The sequence below is a fragment of the Anoplopoma fimbria genome, chromosome 2 (assembly GCF_027596085.1).
Source record: "Anoplopoma fimbria isolate UVic2021 breed Golden Eagle Sablefish chromosome 2, Afim_UVic_2022, whole genome shotgun sequence".
Taxonomy (NCBI): domain Eukaryota; kingdom Metazoa; phylum Chordata; class Actinopteri; order Perciformes; family Anoplopomatidae; genus Anoplopoma; species Anoplopoma fimbria.
This window is the reverse complement of record NC_072450.1, coordinates 24,974,690-24,995,194: the sequence shown is the minus strand read 5'-3', so window position 1 is coordinate 24,995,194 and position 20,505 is coordinate 24,974,690. Positions and strand designations below refer to the sequence as shown.

The 20,505-nt window shown below is 42.2% G+C and overlaps 1 protein-coding gene across 1 annotated transcript in view; it reads right to left on the bottom strand.

The window, feature by feature from the left end:
• The window catches only part of itfg1 (integrin alpha FG-GAP repeat containing 1), a 134,702-nt gene that overhangs the window by 13,932 nt on the left and 100,265 nt on the right, over positions 1-20,505 (bottom strand). The window contains exons 13-15 of the mRNA XM_054610554.1: positions 18,672-18,715; positions 16,348-16,426; positions 97-221 (exon numbers count right to left, since the gene is read on the bottom strand). Coding sequence (XP_054466529.1) covers positions 97-221; positions 16,348-16,426; positions 18,672-18,715 — 248 coding nt within the window. The remainder of the gene's footprint in view (positions 1-96; positions 222-16,347; positions 16,427-18,671; positions 18,716-20,505) is intronic.

Below are 20,505 nucleotides of genomic sequence, written 5' to 3'. Positions count from 1 at the left end.
TCCCTCAAATATTCTGTGAGACCGTACAGCAGCCAGTTGTTCCTACAGGAGCGCTGAGAAGTGTCCAGGTAACACAACCCTCTTTTATTTCCTCACCGTCTCTCCAGGCTGCCGGGGGATGCCGACGAAAAGGTGATCCAGGAAGTTGGCGCTCCGTCCGAGGCCCAGCACAGTGTAGGGCAGCTGGAGGGAGAAGTGAGCCGACTGGCTCAACTGACCGGCTGCAGGAAGGGAGGGAGAGAAAAGACATTCTTTAATGTCATAAAATCCATATTTCAAAAGAGCATTTTGCTTTTATGTATTAGTTCAATCATGGTCCTCAGAGGATGCATCCTACAGAGTTTGGTAATACCATTCCTTTTGTTTTATGCCACCATCAGTTTAATAAGGTCATTTTTTATTGAAAAAAAACCTAAATGCATTGCCATGACATTTTTATACAGAGAATAATGGTGTCCAGAGAATGAACTCTAATTACTTTGGTGATCCCCTGACTTTTCCTTCTGCACCACAATGAGGTAAACTGCTGGATGGACTGCAATGAAATATGGTGCACACATTCATTTTCCACTTGGGATGAAATGCAATAACTTGAATTCCTCCATAACGTTTCTTCCAACCCAACAGTCAACATCTTTTTTTTGTTTTTTTTATGACCAAATCCCAGCAAAATAAATGCCATTTCTAACACTCTAAATCCAGATGGTGAACATAGTGAACATGCGACACATCAGCATGTTAGTGTTGCAACACAACAACAGCCCCTAATCAGCAATTTGTACTTCTCTAAGGTATGACATGATGGGCATTGTATGAATGTTGACCCAGAGCCGGAATCAGCTTGCATATTTGCATATGTAGATTTTTTTATGAACCTTTGTAATTCCTTAGTTCAACTTTTATCTGACTCATAAATATTTAGTGCTTTGCTTCCTTTTTAAACATTCTGTGAACAAAGAATCCCATTAGCTCTGCAAAATTTCAGTCATGACTTTTCTGCTCATTACAATTGATTAAATTGCCAGCTGTGTATGCAAACGTAACCCCAGTTTGCTTTGGTGATCTGTAGCTGCAACGTCCCTGCCTTGCCAAAGGAATCATTAAAGTTTTAGTTAATACAATATGCTCCATCCTAACCTCTCCTGACTGTCAGCGACAAGATTAATATGTGCAAGTGAACTTGATGAGAGGGATGAGGAAAAAAACACACAACATGAGCGGCCGAGCCGGAGGGACTGCGGCGTGAGACCTTGTGTTCTGACATGAGCAAGCATCATAAAAGATACAAATCAGAGTGAAACACCTGAGGCCGGTCCAACACCTCTCCCTGACTGACTCCTCGCACAACCTCCCTCTCCTGCATCCTGTAATCTCTCCCTCCTTACTTACTATTCCAATCCAACCCTCGGTCTCCTGTTTCTCCTCTCGGCTCATCTCTCTCTCCTCTCCCCTGACATGTCACTCTTACTTGGCCTTACTTGTTTCGCCTCCCCTGCTTCACGTCCCCCCCCCCACCCCCTCTCTCTCTCCCCTTCAGCTGCTGTATCTCGCCCACGCCACCCAACTCTGCCAAGTGCAGCCGACATAAATCAACCTCTACGTGGTAAACAAAGAGAGAGAGAGAGAGACAGAGAGAGAGAGAGAGAGAAAGCCTCGAGGCAGCCAGTGATCAGAACTAATGTGGATGGACTGCGTATTGGACGAGAGGAGCACAACAGCTTTGCTTCTCTCTTTATTTTTCTTAATCTATGGCGAATCTCAGTTCAGTAAAAAAAAAAAAAAAAAAAAAAAAAAAAAAAAAAAAAGGATTTGTCCAGTTCATTTCTGGCAGCCTCAGCTGAACCAGGATCAACTCAGTAGCAAACTGCAGCTCAACAATTTTCTAGTTTTATTCTCTTTTAATAGTGCACAAATAAAGCTGTCAGGGTAAAACTTCATCAGCCAATGGGTGAAAGTGAGTGACTTTAGGTAAAAGCAGCAGTGGCTATTATATGTATTATATGTATTGGATGTATTTGATGTTAGTGCAGTAAAAGCTTGTCCATGACGCTGCTCCGACCGGTCTGAACGTTGAATGGACCCATCGACTTTTGCCACTTTCTACCCGACAAAGCTTTTCCTCAGCCGTCTCTCTTTTTCTCTCTAAATTTCTCTCGCTTGCTATAGCCCTATGTATTCCTTTTTCCCCAAAGCTTTTTAGTGCTAGGTGGCTGGCTGTTGTGAAGAGGCAGCATAATTGCTTTAATCGCACACGGTGGATAGCATAAGAGAGTGGGAGACAAGACAAGAAATGTTGTCCGTTTCCAGGAAGAGCTGGGCAGAGTTTCACGGACATTGACTTGTTCTGGGTAGCACAAAGCCCTGGCTTCTAACAGACATTTCAGAAGAACCCTGGGGTGTCTGACATTTACTGAAAGAGTGTGTGTGTGTGTGTGTGTGTGTGTGTGTGTGTGTGTGTGTGTGTGTGTGTGTGTGTGTGTGTGTGTGTGTGTGTGTGTGTGTGTGTGTGTGTGTGTGTGTACGAGCATTCTACCAGAGCAGTAAAGTGAAAAGCTGTGTTCTGCTGTTTGGGATAGTATAGTTTAAATGTACTTAAACAGAAGGAAGATGAAAAGAGGAAGAGATATCAAATCAGATTAACAATAACCGTTTCCTTTTAGCCGTGCTAGCAGTGTTTAAGGGACGGTAATGTCCTTCAGTACGTCCAGAAATTTGGTCCAGACTGAAATATCTCGCCAACTTAGGGACGGATTGCCACAAAAGTGACTTTTCCTGCAGCGCAAACATTTAGATTTTTTGTTTTAATCATACTATTGGATAGCTTGACGTGAAATTTGGTACAGACATAAACGGTGCTTAGAGGAGGAACACACTAGTGACTCTGATCTTTCTGTCACTTTTCATCTAGCGCCACCAGCAGGGCGCTCTCTCACACGTCTCTCACACCAATAATAATTTGTTTGGTCGTTAAATAACATAAATTACATTTCCATCAGCATCCACTGTGCTTATTGTGTTTAGTGCGAATTGGCAAATGTTAGCATGCTAACATGCTAAACAAAGATTGTAAACATCTTTATACTTGCTAAATATCAGCAAGTCAGCATTGTGATTGTGAGCATGTTAGCATATATCTCAAAGCACTATTGTGCAGTAAAGTCCCATAGAGCCGCTAACTCGGCTGTAGATTCTTGAGTTTTGTTCCAAGGTGACTTGGACGACCTGCTAAGAGAAACAAAATGCATGTGTGTATTACAATATATTGTGTGGAAACACACACATCCCACTGCTGTGAATCTGCGGGAGACGACAAAAGTCATATCCTCACCAGCGGCATGCGTGGCCTGATGGAATAATTTCATTACTGAGGAGCAAACACACACACAGGGAGCTGTCAAACCTAACTGAACCTCGGAGGAGACTTCGCAAAACTGAAAGCTGTGGAGGTCGAAACATTGTTATGGTCCTCTATTCAAGTAAAACTTTAAGTTCTTCATTAAGGCCCTTTAGGACTTTACAAAGAACAATCCTACATAAACCTTACTCATCATCATACATCTGTTAAGTGATGTCTACATACTTCAACTGAGCATAGGGCCCCTTAGTAAATGTCTGAACATGCAACAGGCACTGGGATAAAAAAATAAATAATCAAATGCACAGTAGCATGGACAATGACCCAGAAACAAAAAACAAACAGCAGCCACATTTGTGTTTTACGTTTTAAATTGTGCTGCTCATGCTGAGCAACTTTGCAGCCACACCTGTCACCAGTAAATACTCCTCATCCCCTCACCTACTGCTGTTTTTATTATGAACCATGAAGTGGCCTTTATGGGAATGCCATTTCTTGTTTTTGATAGCCACCATTAGTGTTACTTGGAGATGGATCCAGCAGGCGAAGCCATTTTAAATCAAACCCACTGCTGCTCAGAGCTTCACACTGAACCCCTGTCCATCGGGCTGGAAAGAACAGGATTTTTTTGAGGGGATTGGACCTTTAAGCCAGTCTTGGTTTGATGTTTTTTGACAGACTGCTGCTCCCTGTCTGTAGACAAGAGGGGGATGGCTTGCACTCGGCCACTCAGCAGGGTGTGTGTGTGTGTGTGTGTGTGTGTGTGTGTGTGTGTGTGTGTGTGTGTGTGTGTGTGTGTGTGTGTGTGTGTGTGTGTGTGTGTGTGTGTCTGATGGAGGATCAAGGAGGGTTACATTGCAGGCAGGGAGCCTGGCTTTGCTTCTGCCGAGTGCTGCGTGTGCGTGTGTGTCTGTGTGAGAGAGAAAGTAGACTGGCTTGGAAATGTGGCCACGGCTGGAGCAAAGCCAATTCACAACATGTGGAGGCTGGCAAAGGGTGCTATGCAGAGCAGTTTCTATTGGCTGTGTTGTGTGTGTTTTTGTACTATCTCCCTGTGGCAGAGCCAGCAGAGGCATTGGCAGGGAATTCCACCCTCTACACATGACTGACAGCCTACAATCCGTCTCTTAGAAGACAAAGCAGATTCAAAGCAGCACGAGCAGCCAGCCTTGGCAAGTGTGTACATCCGTGTGCACTTCCCATTGTAATAGAGTTCTGAACGTACACACATACACGCTCATGTGGGCTAGATATGCATCGCACTTGACGAGTTAGTGATCCAAAGCCCGGCAGATAACACGAACAAGGGAACACATCGACACAGGAACACCCAAGACCAACACACACACAAGACCACACACACACACACACACACACACACACACACACACACACACACACACACACACACACACACACACACACACACACACACACACACACACACACAATCACCTGAAAGTTAATATACAGTTTCCTGAACATTACAGTCCAATTTCTGGGGAGAAGAATGGTAAGAAAGAAAAGTCAAGTACACAGAATGAAGTAGAAGAAGCTGCTCTTCTCCCTCTGAGTACTTCAATTAGGTTTTTAGACATTTTGCTCTCCATGCCCCTCAAAAGTAATCAATCTGCACAGCAGTCTCTCAGGTAGACTCAATTTTATGTTTCACTAAACCTTATATACTGTGTATATATATATATACACACACACAGGTATATATAAAGCTATTATATAGATATACAAACTTTGAATGTATAACTGTTTTAATGCCAGTGGAAACTAAATATAAAGACGTTAGTTTATAGCTGAAATAAGAAAATGCAACTTTCTGCCGACCTAACAAGCTAAGCTGAAATAGGTGAGGTCGATTTCTCATCTGATTAACAATGCATCATGGAGTAAAACAATGCAAGATTCTGTAACACATTATTACACCCCTTTTTTTAGACATACAAAAACAAAAACAATACAAAAACAATCTTCAGAGTCTGAATGCAGCCTCGATAGATTAATTTGCCTCTATTGCATATTATGTGAGTGATGTGTAAAGTGGCTACTGCACATGAGCTAAAGCCTCACAACCCTGAAAAGGTGTTTGCAGAACCTAAGTTTCTTTGACGCACATTTAAAAAAATGCTCTCATGGAAACCTTCCATTAAGTTACTACAGCAAACCTTTCACGGTGCCGCAGTTCGGATTTAAGGACAGATAAAATAAATGCAACCTTTGCTGAGGTTGTGTTCTGAGAAACAGTGTTCATCTTTGCAAAACCACTTTGTCAATAAAGAGAAGGTCTGTGTCATCGTCATCAGGATGACATGGCCCTGTTTGTATCTGTCCCTCACCAGTCTTTTACCTGCACACTATTATCTGTAATGAAGGTCTCCTTGAATGCTAGGACTCCTCTGGGTCGATCTCAAATTGTGGCTCTCTCCTGTATGATAGTCAGTGAGTACAGAACACATAATGCACATTAAATTATTTTAGATGTAGCGGCGAGGTCGAATCTGGAATCGGTTATCGAGTTATCGTTCGTCCCTTCTCTCTCAGCAGAATGCTTGAAAGCGAGAACAAGGACAAAACTCTCCCTGCTGATATTAAAGCCGACAAACTTTACTTCCTTGCGGGCATAATATGGCAAAATGAAGGAAAAAAAATGTGAGCGACATTAGAGAGAGAAAGACAGATACAGAGAGGACATGGATGCCTCTGAGGGAGCTACAGCATGTTAATGTGTGTGTGTGTGTGTGTGTGTGTGTGTGTGTGTGTGTGTGTGTGTGTGTGTGTGTGTGTGTGTGTGTGTGTGTGTGTGTGTGTGTGTGTGTGTGTGTGTGTGTGTGTGTGTGTGTGTGAGAGTGTCCATCTGCCGAGGTTTTGTGACACCCATCCTCATGAAAAACCTTTTGCAGTCTGGAGGTTTTACCGACTCTGGGCAGACATTGTGACATCCAGTGTCTGTCTGTAACTGAGTCAAGTGTGTGTATTGGCACGGAGGGATATATGGATTTTTAGTCAACAAAAAGAAGAATAAATCAAGAATAAATGAGGAACCTAAACATAAAACATATGTAAAACATGTAAAACGCAACCACGTGCAAATCCTAACATCCTGATCCCACAGAGAAAGGAAAAAAAGGGTCAGAAACATAATTGGCTTTCAGGGCAGACTGCGCGCACACGCTCACTCTCATTCTCCCCAGGGCTTCAGAACCAAAAGAAATAAAATGTTTTCAGAGAAATTCCTAGAGCCTGTCGCTATAGAAACCATTCGTTCCCCTAATGTCGATAAAGGAAGCAAAACGCAGAGATAATAACGAGGGTGGAGCCACGAGGTATAGAATAAGCACAGAAGGTCCTACTCGCCTGGAGAGAGCCCCCTTCAGTGACCATACAATGGTGTCAAGATCTGGACACTGATTCATGATGAAAATGATATGCATATGTGTGCGTACGTGTGTGTGTGTGTGTGTGTGTGTGTGTGTGTGTGTGTGTGTGTGTGTGTGTGTGTGTGTGTGTGTGTGTGTGTGTGTGTGTGTGTGTGTGTGATAAAGAGTGTGCATGCCCGTGGGGTGATACGCTGAAGGACCAAAAGGGCTTTATAATAGTTCTGTCATTATCACAGCCCAGCTTTGCACTGCCTCTTAAACACTACAGCTCTGAAGCATGTCGACACCTGCGCCCAGAGGATGACCGAGATTACACTGTGTGTGTCCGTGTGTGTGTCCGTGTGTGTGTGTGGGTGAGTGAGAGAGAGGACACCCTTATCAACCTAGTTTGTCCTTACTAAAAAGGAAATAGAAATAGCAGGTTCTCTACAAATTAAACTCCATCAAATGTTCTGTCATTGTTACATGACGCGATGTCATACATCACTTTAGTTTTCATATCTGTTTCAGAGATAACCGCGCAGCAACGACTTAAAGTACCGAACAATAGAAGATAATGAGACTCGAAATAAAAACAAAACAAAATCGGACGAGATAACGTTTTCAGAAATTATTGAAAAAAAGCTGAGTTTTATAAGAGAACATTTAGACCATAATGAGCTGCTCATACAAGAGATGAACTTGTCATTGTGCATCTCATAATCATTTATAAATACTTCTATTCCGAGGAACTTAAGGCAAGGACGCGAACAAAACAAACAACATGTTTTCAACACGCTGCGTTTCAGTGCGATGCGGCGTCATTTGGAGTGACACCTGCGTGCTGCAAGACTGGCAGGAGGAATAGAAACTTGACAGTGTGCCAAAAAGAATATCCTCTGAAAAAATATCTGCTTCAGGTACACTCAAGATTGTTGAACTTCCATGATGCGGTGAAAAATGTTGGCTTCATGAAGTTAATCATGGGAGACTTTTGAACGCATTGAGCAAAGCCTCTCATTTTTTATTCTTACCATAACAATAGCACTCTGCCCTGTAGTTAAACATATTTGTGCTGTTATATAAACAGACAGCAAGCAAGAAGAAAAGTCTGTGACAAGGTACATCATACATTAAGACCCATACATGCATTTCATTTAAACCCAAAGATGTTTGGAGACCGATTGATCAACCCATTGGCACACAACAGTGATGAATTTAAAGTTTAAGCCTTGACAATCTATGGAGAGAGAGAGAGAGAGAGAGAGAGAGAGAGAGAGAGAGATGAGAGAGAGAGATGGGAGAGGTTACAGGCTGAGAAGAGGAATAGAAAGGAGATGAAAGTGGAGGGGAGAAAGAAAAAGGTGAGGGCAGAGGGACGGAGGAGGGAGGGAGGCCAAGGAGTGAAAAACAGGGATGAGAAAAAGCATGCTAAGCCCGATCAATAGTAATTCTCCATGTCTACGTGGAAGGTTACCTCTCCACTCCATTTTTACATCCACACCAATATTTCCTCCCCTTCCTCTGTGCTGATCTCCACCGCGTTCTTCTCCTCCCATCTCCTATCTTCCTATTTTGTGCCCCCCCCCCCCCCCACTCAGCAGCTCTGCTCTGCACTCTCGGCTTGGCCCCTCTGCACCCATCCATTTTCTCCCCTTTCCCGACCCCTTTCATTTCTCTCATCCACCCACTCCGCATGGTGAATTCTCCCCTGCGCGTTTTCCAGCTCCATCTTTCAAATACTGTGCAATAAAAAATGGTTAGAGAATAGGGTAAAGCTCAATGCTGAACTCACGGGGTCTGTGTATACTGTGTCCGAGGACCAGTATGATGTCGAGCGATATAAACTGGCTTTTACGACACTGCTTGAGGCAACAGCATGATGCGGCAAAAAGAAAAGCAAGGCCAAGAATGTACAGGTCAACACCGCTCAGCACGCGCCTTTTGATTTTGCATCGAAGCTGTTTTGGATCTCCTAAATGTCTGAATGGTTAAGGTATGATACATATGTTTGTGGATGAGTTGCTGCAGGTGAACATGTGTTTTTTTAAAAGGTTGTGCATGTGCAATGATTGTGTGTGAGTATGTGTGTGTGTGTGTGTGTGTGAGCAAGCCGTTGCTAATCCTCTGAACTCATTAGCCTAATTGGACGGTCTGCAGAGAGCTCCACATTGATCTGGGCTCTGTTATGATTCTCCTCCTCATGAGCGCTCACTCTTTTCTGTTTTCTGCCTCTCTCGGTCAAATGTCCTCCCTCTCTTCCTTTCTCCTCCGTCCCCCCTCTGTGCATTGTAATCTTTGGCACCATGGACACAACCAACTACTCCGGACTTGTTACAATTCTCTCTTTATGCCGGCTGGTGTTATTTAATCTATTTCAATTTGCAGCTTGGTGGCACTAACAGCCAAATATGATGGGATAAAAGAAGCTCATGTATTGACGGGTTGGTGGCTATGACAAAAGAAGGAACATCTTTATGTATTAAATAAATAATAATCTGATTTTGACAAAACACAGCTTCACAAGCGAAAAGATTTATAAGCTCCAATTTTGTGTGCAAGGTTTGTTTTATCTCACTAGTTTTCAATACTTTGATAAGCTGTAGAATAAGTGTGCTCTGCATTTCTCCAGAAAAGCTGTGCAGACTGCTGATTGCTGTTGTGATACTAAGGCCATTAGCCTGTTATCTAGAACACAGGTAAACAAATCCGGATGTCTTCAAGGAAGCATAAACCACCTAAAAAAATAGACAAAACTGTGCTTGTGGACATATAGACCCATAGCAGAGCAGCACACAGCCGTGAAATATGTATGTCACGTGGACCAAGTGGATATGCAAATAAAAAAAGGTGATATTTGGACTTTTACAAGTGACACTGTACATATCATAAGCTAAAGTCATGTGTAGATAACTTATTTTACATAGAATTATTAACATTCAGACTCTTAACATCTTTTGATGTCTTCAATGCCACACTAAACTAAAAATGGTAAGTGTGCATCTCTGTCTGTCCACTGCTAATTCTGCAGCTGGAAACACAAAACTTTGCGTGCACAGTTACGCCTGCATGCTGAAGGACCTCAAATGGTTGCGGTGACTCACACTTTTCTCTAAACGCATCGACTGCCTGCTCACTCCTTACTCCTCACTCACTACTCTTAGCCGCTGCTCTGCGGCTCGCTTGACTAGTTTTGGAGGTTGTGTTTGGCTGACCGCTAACAGCTAACGGAACAACCAGTACACGCATAACTCTCCGCAACTCAGCTGCTGGTAGGCGGACAGACAGCTCTGTGAGTTTAATTTTGATTTCTGGCAAGAATGTATGACGTGTCTAATACCGTACAGTCTATGGTGTATATGATGTGTCTTTGAGCCGATTGATTGCATACCTCGCCGCTTGTTATTGAGTTTGAATGAAGAGTGTTTGACAATGCCTTACATGACAGAAGTGTCTACACGGCGGGTTAGCCAATAGTGGCTTGTTTTTATTCAGTCACACAATACAGCAGTGGTAGTTGCAGACACACCAGGCTCTCTACTGAGTGCACCTCTCTAATTTTAATATTGACTGTCCCTCTAAAAGTTACATGAAACACATTTCCCCTTTCAACTAGAGATAAATGGATGACCCTGTGTGACCTGGAACCCAGAGGGCAATTCAGTACGGTGTTTTTCCTTTGAGTGTCCATAGTGAGAGAGAAATAAAAAGGTTGTTAATGAATAACTATTCATCTCCACCACACCGCCTGTCTCGCCCCCTCTCTCTCTCTCCCTGTCTCAGCAGGAGTTACTTGATAATGAGGTGTGGTGTTGTCAGAATCACAGCCCATACTCATCCATCCAACCTGCTTAGTAAGGGGCATGGCGCACCGTTGCTTGGCATATACACAGCCTCCTACACGCACACACGCATACACACACAAGGTCAAGAGACAGAAGCCAGGGAATGCACACGCGCACACATGCTGACTCACATGCATGACCACACATGGACACAGACTGAAGAGTATGCGCAGGTTTCGAAAAAATACAGAGACACAAATAGAGTGCACCTACACCTGTGCAGGCACACATTCTGTACGGATGCCCTACACACACAGAGACGAGTTAGAAAGAAAACTTGTCAGTTCTGCTGTTGACCTTTACCTGCCTGTATTACCACTGAGTGTGTATGCAGTACATACACAGTATGAACTGTATGTATATGTGTGTGTGCTAGCATTGTCTCTCTCAGGTATCCCTAGATTGCTCTACTTCTACTCCGTCTCCTCTCTGCATCCCACCAGCCCCTGACACGTCCTCCGACCCAATTCCCTCCTTCTTTACCCCCCCCCCCCCCCCCGTTGTTCTACAATAATTCCATTCATAATACTGTGTCTTCTCGGGCCCCTGTCTCTATTTCTCAGCATATTATAATCTCTGTCTCCTTCCCTCTCCCTTTCAGGGGGGTGAAGGGCAAGTGAAGATCGTTGGGCCCCAGTGGAGAGGCTCAGACATTGTGGGTGTATGCATGTGTGTGTGTATATGTATGTGTGTGTTTATGTGCGTGTGTGTGTGTATGAATGTGAGCACCCCATCATTGCTCATCTCTGGCAGCCTTGCTGGCTGTTCCCCGAGCTACAAGCTACAGAATAAATACACTTTAAACCCCCCCCACACACCCACACACACACACACACACACACACACACACACACACACACACACACACACACACACACACACACACACACACACACACACACACACACACACACACACACACACACACACACACACACACACACACACACACACACACACACACACACACACACACACACACAGCCTGCTCCCTGGCAGCACTTTGCTGCTGTTAAATGAGGGGCCTGGGGAGTTGTGCAGGCAAAGCCTTTGGCTACTCCTCCTCTCGCCGTGCACTCCAGTCAAACACACGGTGGAAAAAATAAGCCAGAGTTTTAATGGGCGGACTGTAATAAATTAAATAAATGAGATCCTACTTAGTGAACACCAGGAACATAAAATACACTGTCTAGGAAGACAGACACTGGGAGACTTTTACCAGAAAGAGATGAACTGTCTGAGTGGACAAAATGTCAAGGCCATCTCATCTTCACATGAACTAGATGGAAAATAGAATAACTTTATTAAAAATCTTTGTGTGTGTCGTCTTTGAGTCACATCAAACATAAATAGCCTGCTTCAAAGTGGACTGCGGAAAAAATAAAAAGGGGCTTCCCAGTTAAACGGTATGAGTCATCGTCAGCCTAACTGGTGTGCTCCATCCTGCTTCATTTCACCTCTCAGAATCCCCACCAGGGATTTTCCTATTTTTGTCGCCAGTAATTTCGTTTTCAGAGTTCCACATCCACAGTCTGTTTCATTCAGGTGATGATTCTCTGACGCTTCATCAGTACGAGCGAGCACTTTCACTCTGTCGTATTGTTTTTCACATTTGTCATTAGATTCAAAAGGTATAAGCAGTACAACAGTTCAGCCTGTTCTGAGAGACCCTGAATCTTCCTTAAAGTGAAGGTCAATATATTTTTTCTGAACTGTTGTATTTGTCATGAGATTTTTCACGCAGACCAGGATTTTATTTTTTTCAGAACGAGGTTGATTTTTCTGAGCTTTCGCATCGAATAAAGGCATCGACCAATCACGTAGCGCAAAACGGACACATTCAGAACGCACACGTCTTTTCAATAGGATCCCTGTTGTTGGTCCTCTGTGCAAATCTATTCAAACCTCTCATTAAAAAAGTGTTGCAACTGTTGCAAATTTGCATCGCTTCTGGTATGAATAGTTTGGTTGAAAAATATTCGAAGACTAGTAATTTGCATTTTTGCATTGTATATTTGCCAAGCCCCCAATTTGAAAAGGCCTTAAGAGCTGAAACTCTGGGTGGAGAATGCGACTAGGATCTGACAGTATTTTCTGATCCGACAGTATTTTTAAACCCCCATAATTTCCATTTACCTGTGTTTCCAACTACACGGACAAGTTACCATGCCAGGCCCATGGCATCCCAATTATTATTATCCCAATTCTTATAATACTTTATACCTATAATGAAAACAGTGATAACAGGGAATGGAAATCGAAACAGCACAGCGCAGAGTGATATTTTAGACAATAGTGTGCTTGAAACAACTTGACTGGCCTGCACCGAGCCCTGACCTCAGCCCCAACCAACACCTCTGGGATGAGATTAGATCACTGACTGCCAGACTGCTGGCCAACCTAAGAAATGCCCTTGTGGCTGCAGCCAGGATAAAAAAAAGAAGAGAAAAGTGGAGGTTGTAGAGGAATACCCATGGTTTTGTAAATTACATTACATTACAGTCATTTAGCAGATGCTTTTATCCAAAGCGACTTACAATAAGTGTATTCAACATAGGTATTCAAGAGAACTACTCGTCACCAGTAGTCATAAGTGCATCTCCTTTCTTAAACAAGCATCTAAAAGCAGAAACCAGAGCAAAAGTATAGTGCAGAAGCAAATTACTACGAAAACAATAACTGCAACAGACTAATACGAATACAATAAGTGCTACAAACTAATACGAATAGGATAAGTGCAATAAATGAATACGAATACAATAAGTGCACTTAAGAGGACAATTGACCTATTGAAACTAAACCACACCTCTCAAAGCAGTTCCTGATTACAGCAACAGCACAGACAACAGAATCAGCAACAAACACTAAAACTTAAGCAGGCTTGGTACAGTTAAGAGCAAATTATGAAAGCAAGAACAATATACTTAGTCTATCCTAGCAGAATCAAGTAGTTCAGTATCCCTCCAGAAGTCAAATACACTAAATAGATAATGAAATGTGTCCACATACTTTTGACCATGCTAGACTGCAATTCCCTAAATGAATAACTGCATTTTTTAACAGTCAATGTTTCAGTTACATTTTTATAAAATGATTTTTCAGCATCTCACTTCTGTATGATTTCCAAACTGTCACCGCCTCCACATCCACTGTGATTCTGTATGACTCTTCATCTCCTCTGCAGTGGGCGTGGGTGCAGGTGGTGTTAGCCTTCCCCCATCCTCCCCTCTCTCCACCCCCTGCACTCCCTCTCCACTCTTTCTCTCTATGCCCATTTGACTACATATATTAAACCAGCACAGTGTGTGTAGACTGGGGAATGAAGCTGTCAGTTTCGACACGCTTGAAGACAACTAAATACAGGTCGGTCGGTGTAAATACTTTGTCCGCTCTGTGTTATTTTTTGGGCTTTGACACAGAGCACCTAATTGAAAAGTCTGCAGCAATTGGAAAATTAGTTGCAGCAGTGCTTTGTCGCCGTGAGCTCCTAGCTGTCTAATGGTGGTGAAATAATAATGATGCTGGACTGTGATCTGTCTACTCTGTCTTTAAATATGTATAGACTCACACTGTGCCAATGGATAAATGAAACAATGAAATCTGACAAAGCGGGGTTATGCTGCACACAGGAATGCACACACACGCATGCACCCACACACAAACCCACACACAGACTATATATATCCCTGACCCGAGGCTGTCAGTGGATCTTGTCCTCATCCAGCTCTGACTCCTTCCCACAATGTAACGTCAACTAGGTTAACGTTGGCTAATACGGTACAGCGTTGCTGTCCTCAGTGTCCCGTCTCATCTTTCCATTCATCTGTTTCTCTCACTGTATACGTATCTTTACATTACATTACATTACAGTCATTTAGCAGACGCTTTTATCCAAAGCGACTTACAATAAGATCTCTCTGACGAAGAAGAGTAGCGCAGTGTTCATCAGCATCAGGATTTCAGGAATTTGTCCTCCTAAGGAGACCCAGTGATGCTACTAAGTTACGACATAACAATCAATAAAGCTGCGGACACTGATATATAAAAAAACCTGTGCAATACATTACACATTACACTGTGCAATAATAGTTAAAAAAGTTAAAAATAGTGAAAATAGTTGTCTGTAAATATAATATTTCAGTTATTGTTGTTTTTTCTACTGTTTTTTTTATTGCTTATTTATAATACTTGTTTTATTTTATTTTTATTTTTTATTTTTTATTTTTAGCTTGTCTTCTTCTACTATGTCTCTTGCGTGCACTTTACGCTACGCTGTTGTAAGTCTGCAAATTTCCCCGCTGCGGGACTAATAAAGGATTATCTTATCTTATCTTATCTTATCTTATATCAAGGAAATACTTGTCATAATTCATGTGAGAGGGTGTGCATTGTGACCAAAACCTTGGCGTGGTACCTTGCGTATGCCAGAACAGAACACAGCCAAATGTTACCAGGACTGGTTATATTAACAGAAGTGAGAAGCCCTTTAAGAATACATGAAGTGGAGCATTTTGAGATTGAAAATTCATGTAAAAACACTCACAAGTCAACAGAAATTCAGTTACAGCACTGTTGATCGGCATGTCCTAACTCGTTCCATTCACGATCATCATATTCCCTTCAGAGCTTTGTTAAAAGAAGTAAACAACAAGTGTACAATTTTACACACCCACAACAAGTCTCAACATACCTTGGACCCTAATTAAAGCAAAAATTGTTGAGTGTTGCTTTGCGGTGGGAAGAATTTTGGGGGTAAAAATGGACTACAGTGTTTTGCAGGCTTTCACGGTATTTTTCTGTGACAGTCCTGCAGAACCTTGAGAAAACTGTATCCCATAAACAGAGCCAATGCACTCACTCCAGGTTGAATATTTGATTGACAGTGCTGGAAAACATTGGAATCATTTAAAAATGAATCCATACGAGCAATAGTTGAACATATCCTTTGACGTAATATATTACAGCTATTTACAAAATACAAATGTGGGTGAAACCTGCATTTATACAGGTATATAATGACTTTAACATGTAGATAGAACAAGTGTGAACTAAGCACACACACACCAGCATCATGAAGCAAATATTACAGCTTTATCACACTGATTTATTCTTCCTTTAGTAACAGCAGTCTTTTCTTTAGCTGCCCTCTCTGCTTCAGCCTTTAAGGCATAAAGGCTATTTTCTCATTTATAAAAAGAAAAAAAAGAAAACAGGGAAATAAAATCAATATGCCCCTCTTCTTCTCTTTCTCTGTTTCATCAAAATCCTTCAAAACAAACGCTGTTGTTTTCAGCTAGACTACAGACAGCTGTCATTATTAGGTGGTTTAGTTATTAATAAATGACGTGGATGTAAAAAAGCTCAGGCAGTTAAATGTTTAGAAAAAGAAATGCCTCTGGCAATTCTCTGTCACTCAAGTGGGTAGTTTAGAAATGAATGCTACCGTGGAAAGAGATGAATCAGCACACGTTTGCAATAGCTGCATCCACGCACGAAAAAGAAACTCTTTACGGTAGAAATAGCAAACCATCAATCACAATGTAGGCCGCCCTAAAGCAAACTCCGCTTTATGGTCTTTTTACTCTAAATGGACCATATTTACTGAATGAACATCATGCTGTACTGAAGAAGTTTTTAAACTAGAGATTGACATTATAAACTCATGTTTACTCTGGTAATAAATCAAGTGAAAAGTATACAATCAGAGTTATATATATATATATATATATATATATATATATATATATATACATTAATGTAATGAATATTGAGTCCTTACCTGAGGCGTTCTTCAGGTTGCCGTTGGAGTCCGTTGTGGTGTACATGACATATGGACCTGGCTGGTTAACACCAACAGGCTGCAAAAACACACATGAAAAACACCACTGAAAAAACTGACACTGTCATTTCTCAAGTATCTTTTCACATTAACCGTCTGTCAGTGAGGGCGAAAGAGGACAGGGAGAACCGAGCAGGGAGGGGTGACAGAGAAATAGAGAAAGACAAGTGAGAGAGTGGGCAGAGAGACATGTTGTTACCACAGTGACCTGAGCAGTTTCTCAGTTTTATTTTTACCAGGTGACGTGGCGAATGTCTGACTTTGCAGAAACGAGGCTCGTCTTATCTCTTCAAAATGAAATGATGGGGCGACTAATGAAGAGATCTGCCCGGCCATCCCTCGCTTTAGCCTCGGCTCATCACGCGTAAACACACATACTGCAAAAGACACGTGGCCCTTTATGCTGTGACACTCAGCAGTCGGGTGAGGAAGGAATAGAAATGAGGTCAAAAAAAAAAAAAAGAGAGAGAGAGAGAGAGATGAGAAAGCCACATAGGAGCAGATTAGTGGGCTCAAAGAGAAACGACGAGAGGTGTGACTAAGAAGAAGAGGAGCGGGAGAGTGAAATGAAAAGATAGAGGGGTTGATGGATGGGAGAGGAGAGGAGGAGAAACAGCCCCCAGCTCCACTCTCGTCTAATGCATTCATCATACCTTTCAGTTAGGCAACAAGCGGGTGGAAGAGCAGACAGACAGAAAACCAAAACAACTCCAATACCAGCAGCCTCTTGTTGATGTCAACGCTAATGTGTTTTGCGAAGCGCTTTCCACTAGTGAAAGGTTATATAAGGAGAGATGTTATTGGCTGCTGTGTTCCTGTCAGATTTCTCTGTCCACCTACACATCAGACACCGGCTCTTTGGGATAACTAGAAGGGGCTGAAAGCTAACTACTCCATAAATCGATGGCTACGTTTAACTCCAAAAGTGCATTATGGTGTAAGAGCTTATGTTTTCCATGCAGAACCTAATAACCCCTTCAGACCGGCGCAATGACGTGGGTCGTGTGTCATGGGGGTATGGCTCAATGCGATTCAGCGGTCCCTCCATTATGACCGACTAGAGTTGGACGCAAGTCAGAGGCAGTCCAGCTTTGGTAGGGCCAGGTATCGGTGCTCAATTCCTTAAAGGTATCGACCGACTACGCCAGTACCAAGTATTAGCTTCAGTCAAACGATACCTGCGTTTGATCCTCACAGCAATACCTGTATGGATAACGACCAATACCAACCTGTTTAACTTCCTAACTCTAGCTCCAAGAATTTTTTGGGATGATTCACACTGATTTCAGGGTGGTCACAACAACAAATACGATCTGTATTGATGTGTCACATCGATGATTGGCAATTGCAAAAAAACGTGATTGGGCAATCTCTAAAAGTTATATTTGCTCCCTCTTTTTTCTGCTGATCCAATCTGTGACTCAAAACTGCTTTGATCAGAACTCTGAGTTGTTTTTTTTTTATCCATTTCACCCCTAATTTCAACAGCCTTCAATGTGCTGCTTTGATATGAGACAGAATGAAAGACTTGTTACTTTGCTTTTGCAAAAGTCTTTTCATTATTGTGTGTACTCTTTTAAATTGGTCAACCTCGTCACAGCCTGTATGTATCAAACCGATCAGCACTGTCTGGCCTCGTCACGCAGACATGAAGTCTTGGATACCTCATAAACTTTAAATAGTAAACCACGAAACAATACCTGTTATTATATAACCATGAGCGGTAACCCATTCTAAGCAGACACCGTCACTGTCAAAGTGTCCCTGAGCAACGAACAAGCAACGAACCTCAAAATGTATTTACCAAGGACAGGAGTTGGAAAACAGGCACACCTGGCGGGTTTCAAGTGCTATTTTATCCCACAAACCTCATTTATTTTTGTGCTTTTCAAATTTTTACAGGCTTCACTAATGGATAGGCACTTTACATAGGATGAAAAGCTTATTCTGCCTTAGAGTTCAAAATCACATCACTAATTCAAATCCCCTCCCCTAATTTTCTGAATATAAAGTTCCTCCTCCCTGTACGCATGAAGTTTGGCCAGCAGTCAGGATATTCCAGCACATGTCTCTCTGCTGAAACATCGCTGATTAAAAGCTCTGGAGGAAGATAAAGATGTATGCATGGGAAGAGAAGTGCAACGGAGATCTTGTACACCCAGAGAGACACACCTGGTCAGTGATTAGACAAATATGAAAAAATATGTTCCTTTCTCATGCTGTTATAAGAAAAGGGGGACAAAAAAAAAAATCTGATTTCTTACCTTGACATCTTCTGGACAGTCATTGGAGCAGAGGCCGCTGAGCACTGAGGAGGACAGAGATGCCAGAGTTAGACATGTTGCTCAGCGTGTCTTACATGTCCAACACCAAGATGATGGAGCCGCCATCTCAACATGTATCAAGCATTAAGTGGGTCAAACTGGCACATAGAAACAAACTTTTCTTACACAAAAACTCAAGTTCTACTGTGAGTGACAGTCGGGACAAAACTAAATAATATTAACTGTGCTTAAGCGTTCCTCCCAATCACATTACATTTCCCTTAATTGAATCACATTTTATGTGTGCTAGGTGAACCAAAGACAACCAAAGAAAGGAGGGAGGGAGGGTTATAAATAAATTGGCAGTGATGAGAGGCATTTAAAAAAATAAATGTGCATCCTATTAACGCTGTGTGTGCGCGGAGACGTGCATGCTAAGAGAGCATTTCGCTTATTTGTGTGTACAAGCGGAGCGAGGACAAAATCCGCTGAATTGCTAATCAGTCATTAGAGAAGTGACTTTATTAGCATACTAATGGCGTCCTGGGTCTAGGTTGCCTTGATTTGCCTGATGGAGTCACGCCAATGCCCAATACTGCGTTAATAAGGTCGGCACCCGGCGCTGTGCGGCAGCCAAACTCAATGCACCTATTCAAAGGGAACATCACAGAGACCCTGACTCACTCGTGGGAGGATGAAGCCTCGCTATCGGATTGTTGGATACTAATTTGCCACAAACATGTTAATCACAAACATTTACTTTAAAGTGGGAACTGTAATTATTTCATGGAGGATTTTCAGTTATGTAAAGGCTCTTTGAAATGGGTTTTTGGTGCGGAGCATCGACAGGTGACCCCGACGTCGTTCTGATGTATACAAGGTCCCCCGACACATGATCTCCATTTATTCAGTCATTGTCCGTGGCTCCTAAGATGTTTTTGTCCTTCACACTTCCACGTTCTCTCATCACTTTGGTTACTCTATTCATTCTTTGGAACTGAATCCATTAAGCATCAATCCATTAAGCATCAATGAATGGTGACTGTTAAGAAAAGCTTCAATACAGCGGGTCTAGAGGGCAACCTACACCACCAGCGAATATACTTCTGTTTCTACCAATGTCTCTGTACACAAACCACTCTGTTCTATTCTGTTTTACACATGTTTATCTGTTTTTCTACTTGCACACCTTGTGAAGCAAAAGGAGCGATTCAAATCATACAAACTTTATCTTCGTTGATCTCCAACAATCGACCTCCAGTTCCTTTTTCTTTTTACAAAGATTATTTTTTGGGCCATTTTACTTTTGTTTTATTACTTAGACAGGGCAGGAGAAAACATATGATGCACCTTTTATTGCTGTATAGTTCTTCTTTCTAGGGATTAAGATGAAAGAGTCTGCCGGTGTCCATTGGTTGGTCCACTACTTTAGTCCACACTGAAATATCTCAATTACTATTGGATGCAATGCCATTAAATTTAGTTATCAAAGGATGAATCCAGCTGACTTTGGTGATCACCTGACGTTTCCTTTAATGCCACCATAAGGTTTACATTTTTAGGTTTTGGTGAATCGCCATAAAATTTAGAGCAGACATTCAAGTTGCCCCTGAAGAGGAATTGCAATAACTTCAGTGATACCTGACTTTTCATATATTCCCATCATCACGTAAAAAAGTTATTATTTGTTAAGTATATTATTACATTTTAATATGATACTTTTTATTTATTGTTATACTTGTATACTAATTTATACTGATTACTCATCCAGGTTGAGGATGGTACATCTGCAGTGCACGGATTGAGGCAGAGCCAGGATGCCACTGTGCCATTA